The sequence below is a fragment of the Ochotona princeps genome, chromosome X, assembly GCF_030435755.1.
Source record: "Ochotona princeps isolate mOchPri1 chromosome X, mOchPri1.hap1, whole genome shotgun sequence".
In the NCBI taxonomy this organism is placed as follows: Eukaryota; Metazoa; Chordata; class Mammalia; order Lagomorpha; family Ochotonidae; genus Ochotona; species Ochotona princeps.
Window position 1 is genome coordinate 62692119 of NC_080865.1, and position 19998 is coordinate 62712116.

General features: G+C 35.4%; 1 protein-coding gene across 5 annotated transcripts in view; it reads left to right on the forward strand.

Annotated features, from left to right (window-relative positions):
* Nucleotides 1-19998, forward strand: part of DIAPH2 (diaphanous related formin 2) — an 859995-nt gene that overhangs the window by 656271 nt on the left and 183726 nt on the right. For all 5 annotated transcript variants that reach the window (XM_058659086.1, XM_058659087.1, XM_058659088.1 and 2 more), the window contains one exon: nucleotides 7240-7375. In XM_058659086.1, the coding sequence (XP_058515069.1) occupies nucleotides 7240-7375 (136 nt within the window). The remainder of the gene's footprint in view (nucleotides 1-7239; nucleotides 7376-19998) is intronic.

Genomic DNA, 19998 nt, shown 5'->3' on the forward strand with positions numbered 1-19998 from the left:
ATAAACCACCATTGTCTCTAGATAGAACTAGGACTTAAACCAGATTGCTCAGCCACTCACAGCCATCCTGTGTTCACTAAGGTATATTGTTCTATTTAGAACATTTGGATTATGAGTTCTAACTTAGAGTAAACAAAATAAGCAAGTCACTTTTCCATTATTTTTGCTCTGGACTTAAAAAAATTCCAGATTGGAAGTTAAAACCGCCTCCCCCCAAAAAGCTTATTAAGATGCATAAAAAATAAAGGCTTAGAATCACAATAATTATCTAAGAAATATAGAAAATGAGAGTATTCATACCAGTGGTTTGTTGATTTGAAGTTTCAGTGCTCTGGGTTCTGTTGTGGCACAGCATATTGAGCTGCCACTTTTGATGCTGGCGTTCAGTTTTAGGGCCACCTGTTACTTAGAGTACAGCTCCCTCCTGTGGTGCCTAGGAAAGTAGCAGTGTATGGACCAGGTGCTTGGGCCCCTGCCAGCCATGTGAGAGGCCAGGATGGAATTCTAGGATCCTGCATTTGGCCTAGCCAAGTCCTTGCTTGCACAAGGCATTTGGAGAGTGAATAAATGGATGGAAGATCGCTCTTTATCTGTCCATGTCTCTTTCTTCCTCTCTCTCACTGGCCCTGTCTCTCTTACACTTTCGGTTGCTCCATTTTTCAAATAAAGACTTTTTAAAAAGTTGCATTGTGCTTTGTCATTTAAAAAATGATTACACATTTTAAGTTAAAATGGTGGGATGTCTAACATAGAGCAGAAAGAATTTTTTAAAAAGTAAAGCAGCAATTAGATGAAAAGCTAAGAGAAAAATCAAGTTTTAAGAGCTTAGTGCAAACAAGCAAAAAAAAAAAAAAATTAAGACAGTTTCACTGATTTTGTTTCCCCTAAAAATACCTTGTTCTCAGGTTTTGTCTCTAGAAAGATTTTTAGTGTATTACATACCAGGCTTCTTTATATTGTTGCCAAATCATTTGTCTGGGTATCATTTGCAAGTCCTTCTAACATCCCTGATGAATGAAGAAATACTCCTCAGCTCAGTCATCATATGCACCTGGCACCAGAGTCACCGATTTGTTCACCAGGATATATCCAATTTACATTCTTTTACGCTTATATGATCCTTCCATTATGTAGCTTCTGATATGGTAATGGATTGAAAGTCTTGCCAGGTATATCTCCACAGCTAATATAAATGCTGTCAAACCCCAAAGCAAAAATGGATACATTTCTAATTTTTTTCTTTTACATGATTGACAAGTGAGAGTCATATATGTGAATTTTTTAAAATTACCTTAGATGTCAATAATATCCTATTCAATGTGCTTGTGAGAGTAGACTATGTTAAGATTGTATGTTTTCAGCCCGATATCGTGTCCTCATAACTTCCAAAAAAAGGAGATGGTTGTGCAGAATAACAATGTGGCCATTTGTCTGTCAGTGGCAAAATTCGTGCTTTGCAAACTTTGAGCTGTATCTATTCTACTTGTATGCTGTAAGCACAGCTACCATGTAATGAACATTTCTTCTGCACCAGGAATTGCTTTAGATGTTTTATATAAGCATTATTTCCCTCTGTTTGACAACCCTGTGATTTAACTAGTGGTATCTAGGTTTTACAGTTGTGGAAAGCAAAGTTCAAAAAGACGACATAAGTAACTTGTTCAGGGTCTTGAAAATTTTACAATAGATGATAGAGCTCGGATGTGAAACGAGATTTTTCAGACTCTAGGTTACATACTTCTTATTGTTTAATTTCTCCATCCCTGAAATATACCTACAGCTTTCAGTGAAGTCACAATACTTGTGAAATGCCTCTGCATATATCAGTGGACTTGTATGCCACTGGAGGTGATGGAAATCAGGAGCATTGATGGTGATGATGGCAGCATGTGTTATCATATAGCAGGACAAGACTGGTAGATGGCTTCTTAGACTCTTTGAGCCAGTTTGATCCATTTGTTAAAGCTTAATTGGTAAAAATGAAAGGTCCTAGTATTTATATGTGGGGTTTTTTTTTGCATGTGACATTTTTCGTTCATGGGTCTCATTTGTTAATCATGCACAGAAAGGGAAATAAGATTTGTAATTTATTCACATCTGTCAGCATAGCAACAGAAATTTCAGTGGAAGATATAAAAGTAGGTTGGTGGATGTTTTCTGGTAAATCCCAGACGCATTTTCTATTATAGTTTGTGCCTTCTGTGCTTTTTACTGTTGCTTGAAAACTATGCCCACGTAACTGAGGCTTTTTTTCTGTAAACACATTTCTTATCTTGTATGAGGTATCAAAACACTTGTATCAAAACACTTTTTCAGTTGGCATCTTTTTTAACAAAGCACTGTCTTCAAACAGTGAAACAATCTAATTGGTTAATATTCTCAACCTGAGCAATAGTGACTGATGCTTTACTTGAAAACAGTGTCTAAGGTCTCCTGAGTTAATGTTTTGAATGTTGAAACTGGAAACATACATTGTTAGTCTGAATTATTTAAAAGATTTAAAAAAATTGACCTTAAATTTGCCTCTGCTGCTTTTGTTCTTTTAATTATTTTCTCTCCATTTTGTAAAACTAGAAGTGATAAGAATACATCCCGTCTCTCAAAAGAGTTCTTTCCTTATCAACCTTTACATTTTTTTAGGAAAGTTCAACAATGTCCTGAAGTTTCTTATCTTTAACTCTAGTACAACTGGAGATTCATGATATGGAACCATCGTAAAGATTTTCCCTTCTCATTTATTAGTTTTTCTCAAGGAGAGTGAATTAAACAAGCACGTGTTCCCCATTTCTAATTTCCCAAAGCTAGAGCCTAAGACCAAAAATGCCAAGAGGGATAGGACTTCTCTTCAGCATGAGGCAGTGAACTAGCAGTGTCAGGACCAGAATCTTAACTACCCAAGCTGTGTTGCTTGAGAAATATAAGCTCTTATGGGTACTTTTTTTTTTTTCATTAAATGCCAAACTACTGAACTTACGCCTTCTGTTTTGGCCTCTTTAGGATTACATGTGCCATTACAAATTTCGTGATTGTTTTGTAGTTAAGTCAGTTCTTCAAACATTTATGATGTAAACTGATGGACTTATTATATAGTCTCTTTGATCCTTTACTAGATTGGCATTCATGTTGTCTTAGTAGTGCCTGTTACAAGTTTCCCTCTCGTAACCTATTTGTGTATGCCAAATGTCTGCATTCGAATTTGACATTCATTAGTACCTTATCTTCTTCTACCCCAGATTACATAAGTTTTGATTTTATATAAACCGTAATTTATATTTCACTGAAATATTATGAATGACTCAAACATATTAACAATGTAATGGCAACCAGTAAGCTGTATCAAAATTTATAGTCTTAAAATATAGTTTAAATTTAGACAGGGCTGTTTTTGGCCATGATGTCTGCTCTTTTATTAAGTGATCTTTGTCAAAGAATGCTTACCAGAAATGAACTCACAGGCTACCATATGGCACAGCCATGAATTTGCTGCTTAGAATGCCCACATTCCTTATTGGAATACTTGTGTTCCAGTTCCAGCTTCAATGTTTCTGTTCCAGCTTCCTGCTAATATACACCCTGAAAGACAACAGATGTTGGTTCATTTAACTGGACCACTACCACCCACATAGGGGACCTGACTTTATTCTGGGCCCGTCCTGGCTTTTGTGCATTTGGAGAGTAAAACAGCAGATTCAAATTCTCTGTGTCTGTCTGTCTCTCTCTCTATTTTCAAAGAAAATAAAAATAAATAATTAAATAATTATTAAGATATAAATACTGGGCTGGGAATATGATTGCCAAGTTTATCAAATTAAAACCTAGGGTGCCTAATTAAAATTGGATTTCAGATAAACTGCATTTGTTTTAATATCACTCTATGCCAAATCCCATATGCATTGCTTTACAAATGTCCCAAATACTGTATAGAACATGCTGAAATCAACAAAAATATTAATGGTACATATGAAATTCAAATGTTAGTGGTGAGCCTGGCATTCTACCTGGGAGGCATCAATGCAATGTTAATAACTTGGTTACAGATCCCCAAAAAGCCTGAGTAACACTGGTAGTTAGGTAACAGTAGCCTTGAGAATGTCACTTAATCTACCTGAACCTTAGTTTTATCATGTATATATTGAGAACTAAAAAAATAGCTATAATTTTTTTTTACAAAAATTAGAAATTACGTAGTTGAAATGTCTGGTACAGAATACATTTTCAGTTAAAGGCAGCTGTTATTGTCAGAATAAAAATAAATACAAATGCAAATTATTATAGATGAGTCTTGTGGCCTAATGGATTGAAACACAGTTTGAGATAGCCACATTGCTTAATCGTACTGCCTGTCCTGAGTCTCAGCTACTCTGTGCTTCCAATTCTGTTCCATGCTAATACACTTGGGGGGCAGTGGATAATGATCCAAGTAATTGGGCCCCTACCAACTCATGTGGGTTATCTGTGGAATCTGTGGTTCCTGGATTCCAACTGCCCTAGACCCAGCTGTTGCCAGTGTTTGAGCAGTGAACCAGCGATTGGAAGACCAATATTTCTCTCTCTCAGTGCTTCATTGCATTATGGCTAAATGCTACTCAGTTATGTGCATATATACTCTGTTCATTCTAACACAGCATATTTGAGTTTGTTGGGTTCATTCAAACCTTAACATTTGGGTTGCTTTTACTAAATGAATATTTGGGATAAGTTTACTGTGTACGTTCTTAGACAAGTTTTTGTATGAACATATATATTTTTTTTTCTCTTGTGTGGATACATAGAAGTGAAATTATTGGATAGTTTTGTTTAGCACTTTGAGAGATTGCCGGACATGTTTCCAAATGGTCACCATTTGAAGTTTATTCTAGCAACACCCAAAAGCTCCTATTTCTATGTATTTTTACTCATTATTATCTGGTTATGATTATGATTATTGATATTATTGCTGCCTTCCTAGTAGATATGATGTGATATGTTATTGCAGTTTTGAGTTGCATTTGCCTAGTGATTAATGATGCTGAGTATTTTTTCGCGTCCTGTTGACCATACCTATGTCGACTTTGGAGAAACGTCTACGCAAGTCCTTTGTTGTTTTCTTAAATTTATTCATTTTTATTTATTTCAGTGGCAAAGTGACTGGTAGAGATATTGAGAGAGAGAGAGAATGAGACTGAGACTGTAACAGAAATGGTTTAGGTAGGCAAAACCAAAGAGCCAGGAACCCTATCTAGGTTTCTCATTTGAGTGGCAGGAACCCATGTGCTTGAGTCATCATCTGCTGCCTCCCAGTGTGTGTTTAGCAGTAATTTTGGATCACAAGTAGAGATGGAACTTGATCTTAGACGCTTAGATATGGAATACAGGAATCACAAGCAGCTGCTTAACCTGCAGTAACACAGAGCCTGCACTCCCTTGCTGTTTTTTAACTGAAGCATTTGCCTCTCTTATGTTGACCTATATATTCTTGTGACATGTAGATTTCTAAATATTTACTCCCACACTGTGGATTGTCTTTTCACTTTCTTGATAATGCCTTTTCATGAACTTTCTAAAAATTAGTATTTCAATGAAGTTGTATTTGCCTATTTTATTTTTGGTGGTGCCAGAACCACATTGTCTTTTCTTTCTTGAAGAATAAAACCAATGCTAAATTAGGAGGGAAAATATGTGAATTCTCTTTCCAAAATTGCAACTACATAAATATGTGACCTCAGGCAAGCATTTAAAGTCACTCAGAATTCATTTTCCACTTCTCTAAAAACAAGCTTGATATAGTAAATACTGTTTTGTTTTTGTGAATAATATGTTTATGTACCCCTATAAGTTAGTACTTCTCAACCTGTGATAAATTTTTCCCTCCAGGTGACATTTGGAAATCTGTGGAGACATTTTTGATTGTCACAGCTAGTGAAGGTTGCAACTGATATGTAATAAATAGAGCCCAGAGATATACCTAGGTTTCCTATAATGCATAGGACAGCATCCTACAGCAAAGACTTATTCAATCCAAAATTCCAGTAGTACTGAGTTTAAGAACTTGCTCTGAAATCATGATTTTTGTTTCACAGGTTAAGTAGTAGCCTTTGCGTTTGTCTGAAGAAGTGAGATAGTCTTATGATCGTTGCCTATAACTTTGGTATAAGCTTAACATTGGCAGTAGAAAAGGGGGTGTGGGCAAATGAAAATTTTGTAGAAGAAAATCAATTCTTGCATGTCAGGAACTTTTCGAAAGTATTTTCAAGGTTATTTCAAACTATTTTGTCTTATAACATGAAGAAAAATATTTCAGTATAGACTCCTCCAGGCAAAACCTTGTAGATATGTTTTATTATTGAATGTTTTTCTTTAGGCTTTCTGAAACAAAAATAGGTTTTTTTTGAGAAAGAGCATGCTATAAATGTATCTAATAAATCATAGAAGGAAAATATGAGAGCAAAAGTTGATGAAAGGAGTTTTTCGTTGATATGTCTATTATTGACATATCTAAACCAAAAGGAAGTTGGTATTTTCTAGCTGATCACTTATAACTTTCTGTAACACCATCTACTAGAATGTACTCAGTCACTGAAGCGTCACAGTTAATCAATCCAAGATAAAACAGACAATAACTTACAATATGTTTCAATGTTTTAGGATATCTTAGCACATAAAAAGTGACAGTGTTTCTTTTCTGGCAGTACTGCTGATTGTTTCATGACCTGTATCATTAGAGGCAATCATTACCACTATCCCTGTAATCATCACTTTTATCAGCATAGACTAAGATTTCTTGATTATAGAATAGCAGGATCTGCTCTAAACACTGTATGCATGGTTCTGGATTTTCCTCACAGAAATTTTGAGATAGTTTTTATAAATCTCCATTTTGCTGATAACAGCAAAATATGCAGTTAAGTGTTGGAACGTCTGCAATGCCGTATTTCCACACTAAGCTTTTTCTTGTATATCAAAACTATTTCATGTTTCAAAAATGAAGAGACAGTGTTTATTCTTAAATCTGCTGCATTATTGGTATCCCTTGTTTTCTAGCATCTCAAGTAATGGCGAATAAGGAATGAAGCACTTCTGCATTTTTTTCAAGAAGAGTTTTCCTAAGATTATTTATTTCTCTGAAACATATATGCATGCATCTTGAAACTGATTTAATACCTTGCCGTCTCTGTGTACCTACGTAATTTTTAAACCATGCACCTTCTCAATTATAAAAGGAAGTCAAGGAGTTTAATCCAGCTTTCTTTATATATACAGGAAGCAGTGAAAGAAAACAATAAGAGAAGAGAAATGGAAGAGAAAACTAGGAGGGCAAAGCTTGCAAAAGAGAAAGCTGAACAAGAAAAGTTGGAACGCCAGAAGAAAAAGAAACAACTCATTGATATAAACAAAGGTATGAAGATTTTCCAATTTTTAAGACCATGGATAAAGTATAAAATGATCACACTCATTTATTTTTGAACTATAAGTAATTGTTTAATTGTGGTTTTGGTGGAAAATTCACAAAATTATTCATTACTATGTCAAAGCTTGTGTGTGTTGTGTGTGATGCTATCTGTATTTCTTATCAGATTATCCTGAGCACTCAGAAATCTTGATCCCCAACACAAGTTTTTTGAAATAGTCCTTTTGAAATTGGTTTTTGAAATATTCATTTTTTTCTTCATTTATTTTACCATTTTGTGTTATGTCCTAGGTGATAGTGTGGTGAGAGAAGAGTGTGAGGTAGAAAGTGGAAACTGGTATGGGGAGATGAGCCTTGGATTTTAAATTCACTTTGTTGTATATAATTTCAAAATGCAATATTAACATTCTTCCTAGGGACTCGAAAATTTTAAGTTGCTTTAGATATTGGCAGCACTATTACAATGTAGAAAACTAGGAAATGACATTTTTCTGCTGTGAGCCTCATATACAAAATACTGGTAAATATATTTGCAAAACTGAATCTTTCCCTTGGAAGTATATAGCTTTAGCTAAGATGATGAAAACAATTAGAATAGAGTTGGTGATAAGATGAAACTCAATGTCAGCATGCTTCTCAGTGACTGAAGAAAGAAACTGTTGTTGAATATGTGAATATCAACCTCAGGCCTTCTGAAAACTGAGAAAGAGTCTGATGGAGACATACATAACGTAACGCCATGAGGTGTGAAAGCCTCTGAAACACATGAGAGAGATGTGGCCAGACAGTAATTTATAGAACTTAAAATATATCCAATTTAAACCTTTAATTATCCTTTCCACTGGAAATGATGTAGAACATTTCATTGCCTCGTTAAGATATATTCTCCATTGAATGCAGAGATTATTTCATATACATATGAATAGAAATACATACCACTAGAATTAGAGAATCTTACACCAAAAAATGCCAAAGGGTCCCTTGGATAAAGTAAGTCACAACGGAAATTACGATTTTACAAATATTTACCCTTTCTTTAAAGTTTCTATTTCGACAGCTTAAGCAAAACAGCAAACGCCTATTTTTAGATCTTCTGTGATATTTAATAGCTACTTACAACGATAGTAAGATATATATTTTATGGCAGGCAAAATCACATGTATTCATCAAGGAGAAATATTTTAGAATTTATTCACAAGAATAATAGGATATAGCCAGCAAAAAATATTATTTCTGTAATCTAGCTTAGAATTAGTAAAGAAAACCAAGCAGTTGTAAAATTGTCTTTCAAGTTAAATCCATAAAAAAATAACATTACTAAGGTTTCATTTTGGGAGAATTGGAGATTAGAAGGTAAAGGCCATAATGTATTGTTTGATTATTGTTGTTTTTGTAAATTGTTGTTGCTGTTGTTTTTGTAAATTTTGAGTCAGAGAGAGTGAAAGAGGAAGAGAATTCTCACCTACTGCCCACAAATGTACACAAGGCCAGGGCTGGGCCAAACCAAAGCCATGAGTCAGAAAATCAGGGTCCTCCATTTGGGCAGCAAGGAGCTAGCAACTTGATATTTCAAATGGCATGACTAAAAAACTATTAAAGCATTTACAATAAGAAAGTGGAGGGGCTGTCACCATGACTCAACTAGCTAATTCTCTAACTTCAACTACCAGAATCCATATGGGCATTGGTTTGTGTCCTGGCTGCTTCACTTCCCATTCAGCACCTCATTTAGTGCTAGGAAAACAACTTAGGATGACTCAAAGCCTTGGAACCCTGCACCCATGTGGGATACCTGGAAGAAGCTTCTGGTTCTTGGTTTCGGATTGGCACTACTCCAGCCATTGCACCTGTTTGGGTAATGGACCAGGGGATGGAAGATTTGTCTCTCCTTCTCTGTAAATCTGCCTTTCCAATAAAAATAAATCTTAAAATGAAAGTTGAGTTTATTACCTTTGACACCTAGCTTTATGACCTTGTTCAATTCCTTTATCTCTTCATGCCTCAGTTACCTCATAGGTAATATAGGATAATGGTTTTTGCTTCCTGTAGTTTGAGTGATAATTAAATGAGCTAATTAAGTACAGTGTGCCACACAGGGCCCAGAGTATACCTGCTGTTGATGCTAATGCTGAAAGAATCATATTGTATTCATTGAGGAATTTAAGACAGTCTCAAGAAATCATCTCCACCCTTAAGAAGAGTTCAGTTTTGTCAGAGAAGAAATAAAGTGGAACCAGCAAAGAATAAAATGTATACCTATATATAATAGAAATCAATTGTTCTTTAAAACATCTTAGAGGGAAGCTCAGTGTGGTCTGGTAAGATGACATAAGGTGACAGAAAAGGCCAAGTGTAGTCTCTGCATATATCAGTTTTGGATGGGTAATATGCAGCTAAATAGAAGCAATATTTTTCAAGTGAATAACTTCAGCAGTAGTACACGCTAGGACATAAGGAGTCAGGCCTTATAGATGATATATTTAATGGCCCTTGAGAAGATATCTCAGCACAATTAAGAGACAAATTGTAAATTCAAGTTCCAGTTTACTGGTCATATAATCTGTGATAGGGTATTTCCTTGTTTTGTGCCTTCATTTCCTCAGTCACAAAATAGAATATTAATGCCTATCCTTTCATTGAGAAAGCTAAATGAGGGAACCTTTTAAAGCCCTAGAGACTGTGGAGATTTATACTCATCTATTTAGCAATAATGAATCCATGTCGTTCGACCTGTGATCGGTCTCTGATTGCTAAATGGTGGGTATTTTCACTGTCAGAGGAGGTTTTGATTTGGGTATCTGTCATAAAGGTACATCACCCTCATAGTTAGGGGAGTTGAGATATAATGAGGTAGCAGAGCCAAGGGTATTATGGGAATTTGTTCAAGGATTACCAAAGTAGTAAACTAGAAGTTCAAAGAAGGAGAAATGATTGTAATATAGATGCCACTGGAAAGAACAGTGGTGGATAAAGAAGAGAATTAACTGATTCCCTCTTGGACAAAGTTTCAACCTGTGGCCATTTAGATGGTGGTAGGGCTGGATGCTGTGACAAATCAGTGCAGTACCAGCATCCCACATGGTCGCTAATTCAAGTCCCAACTGCTCAACTTTTTATCTAGTTCCTGGCAGATGACATAGGAAAGCAGCAGATGCTGGCCCAAATATGTGGGCCAACTACCCATGTGGGTGTCCCAAGAAAGCTTTTGGATTCTGGCCTGTGGCTTCTTACCAGCCCAGCTCAGGCCATTGCAGCTGAATGGGAAGTAAACCAGTGGATGTAAGGTTTTCCTCTGTCTCTCCCTCCTTCTCTCTGTATAATTCTGCCTTTCAGGTGAATAAGTAAATCTTTTTTTGTAAAAGGGAAGGCAAAAATGCATTAAATAGTTTGGGGAAAAAGGCATTTGAAACTGGTAGCAACAAATGCACTGATGATAAAAGCACTTCTAAAAAAGAACAGCATAGTGTAGTTTTATCAATGGATAATTATATATTGATGTCTTTTGGCATATTAGGTTATTTTATTCACCCAATCAACACTTATTGCACCATTTCCCAAATAATTATAATTAGAGCATGCACAGTAATACACCATTTATTTAAATGCAAAATTGAAAAAGCTAATTTAAATGCAGCAAAAATTATACTATATCAATAAATGTACTCTGAAATGTGCACAACAGTATGCAAACTATGCAGAGTACTTGATATAATCTATGTTCTCCACCATTTGCTTCTATTAGTATAGAAGATAATTAACCTAGGGATACCTAAAAAAACGATTAATTAATTCTGACAGTATAGAAAGAAAGCTTACCAAATATTTGCAAATAAATCTATGTGAATATGTAAATATATATGAATATATGCAAATATATGTTAAAGGCAACAAATTAACTGTAAGTATGTGGATGAAAAAGCAGTAGCGAAAATATATATAAAGTGAATGTCTTGAAATTTCGAACTGTTATTTTTAAGTGAATACTATTTAATCAGGAACAATTTTAATTATAATTTTATATGGAAATAAGAATTACCTATTTGTTTTTTGTGTAGTGACAAAGCATACACTACATTAAGTTGGAGGATAAATCAGTTTTTTGAGTATAGACTAGCAAATTTTGATGAAAAGACATACTCATTTAAACTATCAGTAGTAAGAGATAGAAATTTTATTTTCTTTTTTTTACAAAGCTTAAATTATTTTTTTACAAGAGAATAAATTCATTTCATATTATGTTAATTTTACCTGACTAGAACAAAACTATATTTCCCAATGTCATACCGCAGCTATTAAGTTGTAATAACCATTATTAAGGATTAAAAGCCCACAAGTAATGGGGTTTATCCGAGCAGTATTTAAGCACACCAACAACATCAATTACTGAGACAATGCAGGCAATATCTTTCTGGTGTATTTTATAAATACTATCAACAATTCATAGATAAGAATGTAAAACTAGATCCGTTTTTGTACTTGGTGAACCTAAAAGAAAATGTTCGAACTAGTATTACCTTATCTATGAAGAGAAAAAAAAATCTGATAATTTGTTTTCATTAACTTGTCCCTTACTTGCAAATATTTCAAGAAGTCTATGCATATTCAAAATCAGAAATTCTGCTCTTGTTCCTTAAGTTTACATTTTTCGGTGAAAATTCAGGGTTTGTTTCCCTGATTAAACTTATTTAGCACAATAAAAATTGGCCTGGAGCTTTTGGCACAATAAGGTGTTTAGTATAAATTCTGTACTTTGCTATTTCAGTGGAACATACATATGTGAATTTTAAGGCAGTATCATGTCATGCTGAGGCCATTCTTTTTTTTTTATTTTTACTTCATTAATTACATTGTATTATGTGACACAGTTTCATAGGTACTTGGGTTCTCCCCACCCCTCCCCAAACCCTCCCACCATGGTGGATTCCTCCACCTTGTTGCATAACCACAGCTCAAGTTCAGTTGAGATTCCCCCATTGCAAGCATACACCAAACATAGAGTCCAGCATCTTATTGTCCAGTCAAGTTCAACTGCTTCTTAGGTATACCCTCTCTGGTCTGAAGACAGAGCCAGCAGAGTATCATCCCAGTCAATTGAAAGCTCCAACATACCATCAGCAAAAATTTACATCATTATGGAATGAATTGACATAGTAATGAGTAACCAATATGTTAAAAGTAAATGCGAGTTCCCAGCCACCTTCTGTGACCACCTCACCTATACTTCAATTTTGGTTTATACACAACATATAACATTCATAACATAACATTTTATACATAACATCATATCATCTTAAATTAAGGCAAACATGTGGTATTTAACCTTTTGGGATTGGCTCATTTCCCTTAGCATTATGGTTTCCAGTTTGGCCCATTTGGCCACAAAGAACTGCATTTTGTTTTTTTTAATAGCTGAGTAGTATTCCATGGAGTAGATGAACCATAGCTTTCTTATCCAATCCTCTGCTGATGGGCATTTTGGTTGCTTCCATGTTTTTGCAATTACTGATTGTGCTGCTATGAGCATAGGAGTACATGTTGGTTTCTCATAAAACAAGTGTTGTGGATATATTCCTAGGAGTGCTATTGCTGGATCATACGGTATGTTGAATTTGAGTTGTTTGAATGTTCTCCATACTGATTTCCATAGAGGCTGTACCAGCCTGCAGCCCCACCAGCAGTGGAGTAGGGTTCCCTTTTCCCCGCAACCTCACCAACAAGTGTTGTTGGTGCTTTTATTCATGTGGGCCAATCTTACTGGTGTTAGGTGGTACCTCACTGATGTTTTAATTTGGATTTCCCTTATTGCCAGGGAACTTGAGCCTTTTTTCATATGTTTATTTGCCATTTGGGTTTGTTCCTTTGTGAAGTGTTTGCCCATTTCCCGTGCCCATTTCTTGAGTGGCTTGTTTGTTTTGACATTTTGGTTGTTTTGTAGTTCTTTGTATATTCTGGAGATCAGCCCTCTATCACCTATGTCGTGTGCGAAGATCTTCTCCCATTCTGTGGGTTGCCTTTTTACTTTGTTGATTGTTTCTCTAGCTGTACAGAAGCTTCTTAGTTTGATGAGGTCCCAATTGTTTATTTTGGTCTTGATTTCTACTGCTTTTGGAGTCTTTTTTAGGAAGTGAGGGCCTACCCCTAAGTGTTACAGTGTGTTTCCAACATTTTCTTCCAAAAGTTTGAAGGTTTCTGGATGTAGGTTTAGATCTGAGGCCATTCTTTCAATAAACAGTTTTTGCAATTCCAAAGGCAAGCACTGAGGTAATCCCTTAAGTACAAAGAGGAGCTTCAATGGTGAATCACGCCCTAATGGGTGCATCTCCTGACCCCAGGGAAGTGTCATTTCAGACAAATCTCTATATCTTTGGTTGATCTGAATTGAAATTAATCCAATCCCTTTTCCTTGGGTGCAAGACAAATGTGAATTCAAGTCCTGATTCTGGCACCTACACAGTGTATCTTTGGGTAATTCAGCTAACCTCTCTGATACTGATACTCTTTTTCCTTGCCGGTAACACTAGAGAAAGAACAGCTAACTCATAAGGTTTTCATAAGAGTTAAGTAAGAGGATGACATGAATCTGTTAGCACCTGCCTGGAACATGGGTAGCTCTGAATAAAAATTAGACATTTTCAAACTTTTTTTTTTAGTTTCAGTGATCATATCAAGGAAAATTGTCGATGGCTGAGTGATTGTAATAACATCATAGTTGTGCATCCATCTTTATCACCTGTGATCTTTCTTGAATCTCTTCACACACAGCCTTCCTCTCACGTGTCATTCATACACAGCATTCCTTTCACTGTGTCATCTAGATCCTTCCATATGTTGGGCTTTACATTTTACGCAGGTAGAGGCATGCAGTATTGTGGCATTTAAATAGCCAACACACAGTATTCAGTTAACGATAGATCTTTGGAGTTTGCCATCGTTCTGAGACCGTTATTTGGAGCATTGATAATAGTGTATACTAATATCGTAGAGGGCAATTAATCGCTACTATTTCTGGAATGTGCTGGAAAGTAATTGACAATTCTAGTTATTTTTACCTGTAGCCTACTTAAGCCACTTATCATGAGTAATTTTTTTAATGACCTCATACTAAAATAATTATATTTCTGGTATTAGTTCACTGAAAATAAGTACTGAGTTTTCATCCTGTCTGCCTTAGCAGTGAAATTTATGCATCTATTAAAAATATTTTTCTAAATGAGTGATAAAAATAAATACGTGAGACAAGATAGGAAATACATATTAGACCTCATTGAGTTCTTACACTCTAAATGCAGAAACTCAGTGTCTTCAGTGTCTTCAGTGTTCTGAGCATTTAACAAGATTTTTTTAATCAGCTCCTCTGTAGAAGATGAATAACGCTGGCAATTGCAAATTTGGCTCCTCTCTGCAGTGTGCACTTGTTGCCATGTATGCCTTATGCAACTTCACTAGGCAGAAATCCATGATAATATTGGAGCAGGTGGGTGAGAATAATAAAATTGAATACATAAGAAATGACCAAAACACATTGTAGGTGGCCTAATCATTTATTAGAAACATACTTTGGTTCCAACTTTAATATCCTAATTCTTATTACAGGAAAGTGTCAAATAAATAACAGCTGCTATATAACAACATTGCAATTAATTTGGCTCTGTTCTCAGTCAAATGCATTTAGATTCATGTCAGTAATTACACCTAACAGATTCACAGAACTAACAAACTGTACTGAGCCCAACAGAGTCTCTAATGACTTTTTTCCCAAAATTATATTTGTTCCACCCACATTGAATTCCTGGACCCCTGGGCTGTTTCAGAATCAGGACAAAATCTATTGTTAAACTAAATGTGCAAAACGATGATTATGGATGAAAAGCTTTCAGTGATTTTTAATTTAATTCTTCAAGTATTTATTGAATTCCCACAATGTGTTGAGCAGGGTGACACACCCTAATGATAGTATTATTGTCTGATAATTCAACATTATTAACCTACTTAAGGGGTTATTAGTTACAGTCTTCCTCTGTGTGTGTGTGTATCGTCAGCAAAACAAAAACAAAAATAAAAAGACTCTTGTTACATATAGTCCCATGTGTGTATTTGTAGAAGTGTACACTCATAGAGGACCCTCTGCAACAGGCAGCATATAGATTTCATATTTTACCAATTTTATGTGTGTATATCTTCAAGACTTGTATTTTTTTTTCATGATATTATGAGTAGTCAATCCTTAGTCCTCAGTTACACCCTTAACATATGAACAATCTATAAATTTTCTGCCTTCTAGTTAGTGGGGAAGAAATAGTGGAAAAATATGTCTTCGTCTAAGAAAACGATTATATCTTTGTATGATAATACTGGAAAAGTGTTAAAATCTAAGGATAGCATACTGCTTGCCATCTGAATCAATCTCATGAGCTATTTCATAATAGCTCAGTGATTCATTTGGGCATTTAAAAAGTATTATCCAAAAAAAAAAGTATTATCCTTTTAAATGTACAATTAATCTATGGATATCATAATACTTTGAACCAATTTTGAGATCTATTTTGCGTGGACACTGTCTTAAAAATCATCTTTATGAAAGTGGATATTTCAGCATTTCTGAGTCTGATTTTGCCTTTTCTGTTTGCTGAGCCTATGACAAGTTTGCCTAGAAATTACTTGGAGCATCATTCAAGAGGAATGATGCATATAGGTCTAAGAGGACTCAGGCATAGTCCTGCTGAGACCTGGGCGGGATCCAGGGCATTCTTTTCAGATTTATGTGGTTCTGTTGTGAGACAACCCCATTGTGACTATGCGAGGTTAGTTTGGGCTATAACGTGGCAGTCATAGTGTGTTATTTTATTTGTCTGTTTTGCCCCTTCTTTTTACAATGTAATTCATACCCTTAGACAATTATTTGATGCAGTTGAATATTTGAAATTGAAGAAGCTTTGTGAATTCCCTGCTTATCTCATCAATATCTATGCATTCTTCCTTGAGTTGCTACCTTGTCTGATTTTCTAGAACAGTATTTCTGTGAAAGGAAAATGTGTTCCCTCTAGTCCTCTTTTGTCAAAAACCCTTTGCACTTGCTTTCTTTTGCCAATTGAACCTTTTTTGAAATGCATCAGTAGGGAGAGCTTGCCTAGCCTTTGCTAGACAGGAGTAGCTGTAGGTGCATTTAAACAATCCAACTTGAAAAGGGGATTTCTTTCTCTTTATTTGAAAACAATTGAAAATGAAAGGTGTGTGTCTCAGGACAGAGTGCTTAACTGACCCCATTCTACCGAACTACAGTATGGTATATGAAACTGCCTCCCCTGTGTCTTCCCCAGTCTTTTTAAAGGCTGCTTTACTTGTTTGAGGCAACTGGTTCTGAGTCAGAGCTGTATCCGGCATAAACGGAATCCATTATGTTGTTATGTATTGTTATACTGTTCTTTGCATCTCTTTTTCTTCACTCAAAGTGTCGATACCGCTTTGTTCTAAAGGCTATTTGATCATATTTTGAGGGGAAATCGAGATGGAACTACAGAGATGGACTATGGTTACATTAACTTTTGAATATAACCACACTGCTTCCCCTACAATAGTCTGTATGTTTTTAAGATTTATTTAAAAGAGAGTCACACACACTCACGCAGAGGGAGAGATCTTGCAAATATTGATTCAGTCTACAAATGGCCACGGGAACTGGGCCTGGGGCTAGGTAGAAACCAATAGCCCAGAATTCTGTTTGAGTCTCCTAAGTGGGTGGTAGGGTCTCAAGTACTTGCACCATCTCCCACCACTTTCCCTAGTTGCCGTAAGCAGGGAGCTGGATCCAAAGCGAAGTAGCCCAGATTGGAGCCAACATTCCAAAATGAGATGCTGGCATCACAAATGGTGAATTATTTTGGTGCACCCCAACATTAGCCTCAACAGCCTGTGCTTTTAAGGAGTTCTGTGAGCTCCTGCGATGAATTAATGTTGAAAATATCCGGGGAGGGGTGGGGAGAATCCCAGTACCTATGAAACTGTGACACATAATACAATGTAATTAATGAATAATAAAAAAAAGAAATTAAAAAAAAAAAAAGAAAATATCCATCCATTTTCACTTGAGTTACTATGACAGGAGATGAAATCCCCCAAAAGTACTGCCACCAAGGGTAGAAAGCAGCATAGAGAGGACAGTCCCTCACTTTTTACCTCACATTTTAAGAACACAGATGAACAAAGTAAACATTTGCATAAGAAGATATATGTGGCTTTTTTTTTCCAATCACAGATCATTTTGCCTTTGTAAATGGTACCATGTACCCAGATTTAAGTAGTTAACATATTTTTTCCCTGAAATATGTGAGTCCTTAAAGATAAAATTAGTTGATCCTTACACACCAAAGGAAATAAGAAGTGTGTATTATTGACCAGCCACCTAAAAATTAGCAACCAGTCATATGTGTTAAGAAAAAATTATATTATTTAAGTAAAAAAGTGGAACTGTATATTAGTCTAATTTTGTAGCTTGGTCATTGTGTGTTTTTCTTTCTTTTTTCTTTGAGGGAAGGAATAAGAGGCTAACTGCTTGTGTCACAAAAATGATAGGAAAAAGAAACCTTTCTATGGGAGTCAACCATCTCAAAACCTCTGATATTCAAAAAAAATCTCAAGTTCCAGTTCACCAAATATATATTTTTGTTATATGCAGTTTCGGTCTGTAGATAGTTTGTGAAACTGTTTTCTGATTTCCATGCAATGCTTTTTAATGATATTTACTCATAAAGCCATTTGCCTTTGATGAGTTTTTGCTTTCTGATGATTCTGCTGCACCTATCTCCCTTCTTACTTTGGAACGGTTGCATTGTCTCACTCCTGATGTACTGCTTCCTGGTGGGCAACATCATGATTTGTAAGCAATCTGATATATAAATAAGACAGTGAGAACTGCTTCAACAATTCAGTTTCTAGTTGGAAAGAATTAAGCAGTCTCATTCTGTGTTCTTACACTTTACTTTGTGTTTCCACAATTTTCGTAAGCACTGTAGGGGGGCTCTTTTTTCTTTCACTCCATTTCTGAAAAACATCTGATTGGCTCAAAATCTTCCTGGGAAATGTAATGCCCCAGTATGTTGTAATATACCTCTCATTCTATATATATTTTGGTCACGCCAGATGGGGAGTTCAGCCATAGCTAATAACTATAATTTTCTAGAAGTATCATAGGAATACAGATGCTCTGAGCAGTATGCTTTTGTTTCCACTGATGTTAAGAAAGTGTTCATCATAGAAGAGTGCCAAGAAAGAATACATCAAACTTGGTTCTTATTTCTTAATTATGTAGTCATGGTATATTTGTAGGTGTTGTATATGCTTTGATAGGTATGGAATTATGTGTTAGATCAGTAAAACTTTACTTCAGTATTTTCAAAAGTGAATACAAGTAGTTCATTAGCAATTGCACTTTTTAAATATACCAAAAGTTATTGTGTGCAATATGCACACATGAAAATAAAATGTATGACTTATGAATATTTCTATACAGACTGAGAAATGAATAGCTGTGAGTGTGCTAAAAAATGTCATTGACTAGTCATTTTAAATATCTTTATTAATATAAATATACTAGATGTTATTTATTCTATAGGTACAGTCCAAAGAAGACAATTATACTTCCTCACTAACCTGCATTCCTCCTAACCCCTATCTCCTTTCCCTCTCTTCAACTGTATTTACTGATATAGTTTCAATACACTCTGTATTCACAGGCTCAATCTTCTACTCATATTCAGCAAAGAAATGTAAAATACCATAAATCCACATTTCCACTGGAGTAAAATATGAGCTAAAAATGACAATCCAATCCCAAAGTGACCACCTGATTCCTACCTTTTTTTTTGTTTGTATTCTATTCTAACTGCCATATATTGGAGAAAACGTATGTCTCTTTCTCTTTGAGACTGGCTTATTTCTGTAAGCATAATGGTTTCAAATGATTTCTAGTTGCATCCATTTTGTTGTAAAAAAAGAAACATGTTTTCATATTTTTATGGCTGAATATACTCCATAGTGTGTATGGGTATGTGAGTGTGTGTGTGTGTGTGTGTGTACCACATTTTCTTTATCCAGTCATCCATTGATGGACATCTGGCTATTGCATATCTTAGCTATTGTGAATTGAGCTACAATAAATATAGGTGTCCATATGCTGATTGCATGTCCTTTGGGTAAATTCCCAAAAGTGAAATGGCTGGGTCATATGGTAGATCTTTTTTCAGATTTCTGAGGAGTCTAAAAAATGTCCTTTATACTGGTTACACTACTTGATATCCCCACCGAGAGTGGATCAGTGTACCTTTTCTCCACATCCTCACTAATATATATGGCTTTTGATATCCAAATGGTAGATATTCTAACTTGGGAGAAGTGAAAACTCATTGCAGTTTTTGTTTGTATTTCCTTGATGACTAATAATCCTGAGCATTTTTCCCCATGTCTTCCGTAGGAGACAATCTATATATGTGTGTGTGTGTATAGACATAGATATATATATATATATCTATGTCTATACACACACACACACACATAGAGAGCATATAAATGATCATTCCTTAGGATCAGGTAAAGCTACTGCCTGCAACAAATCTGGT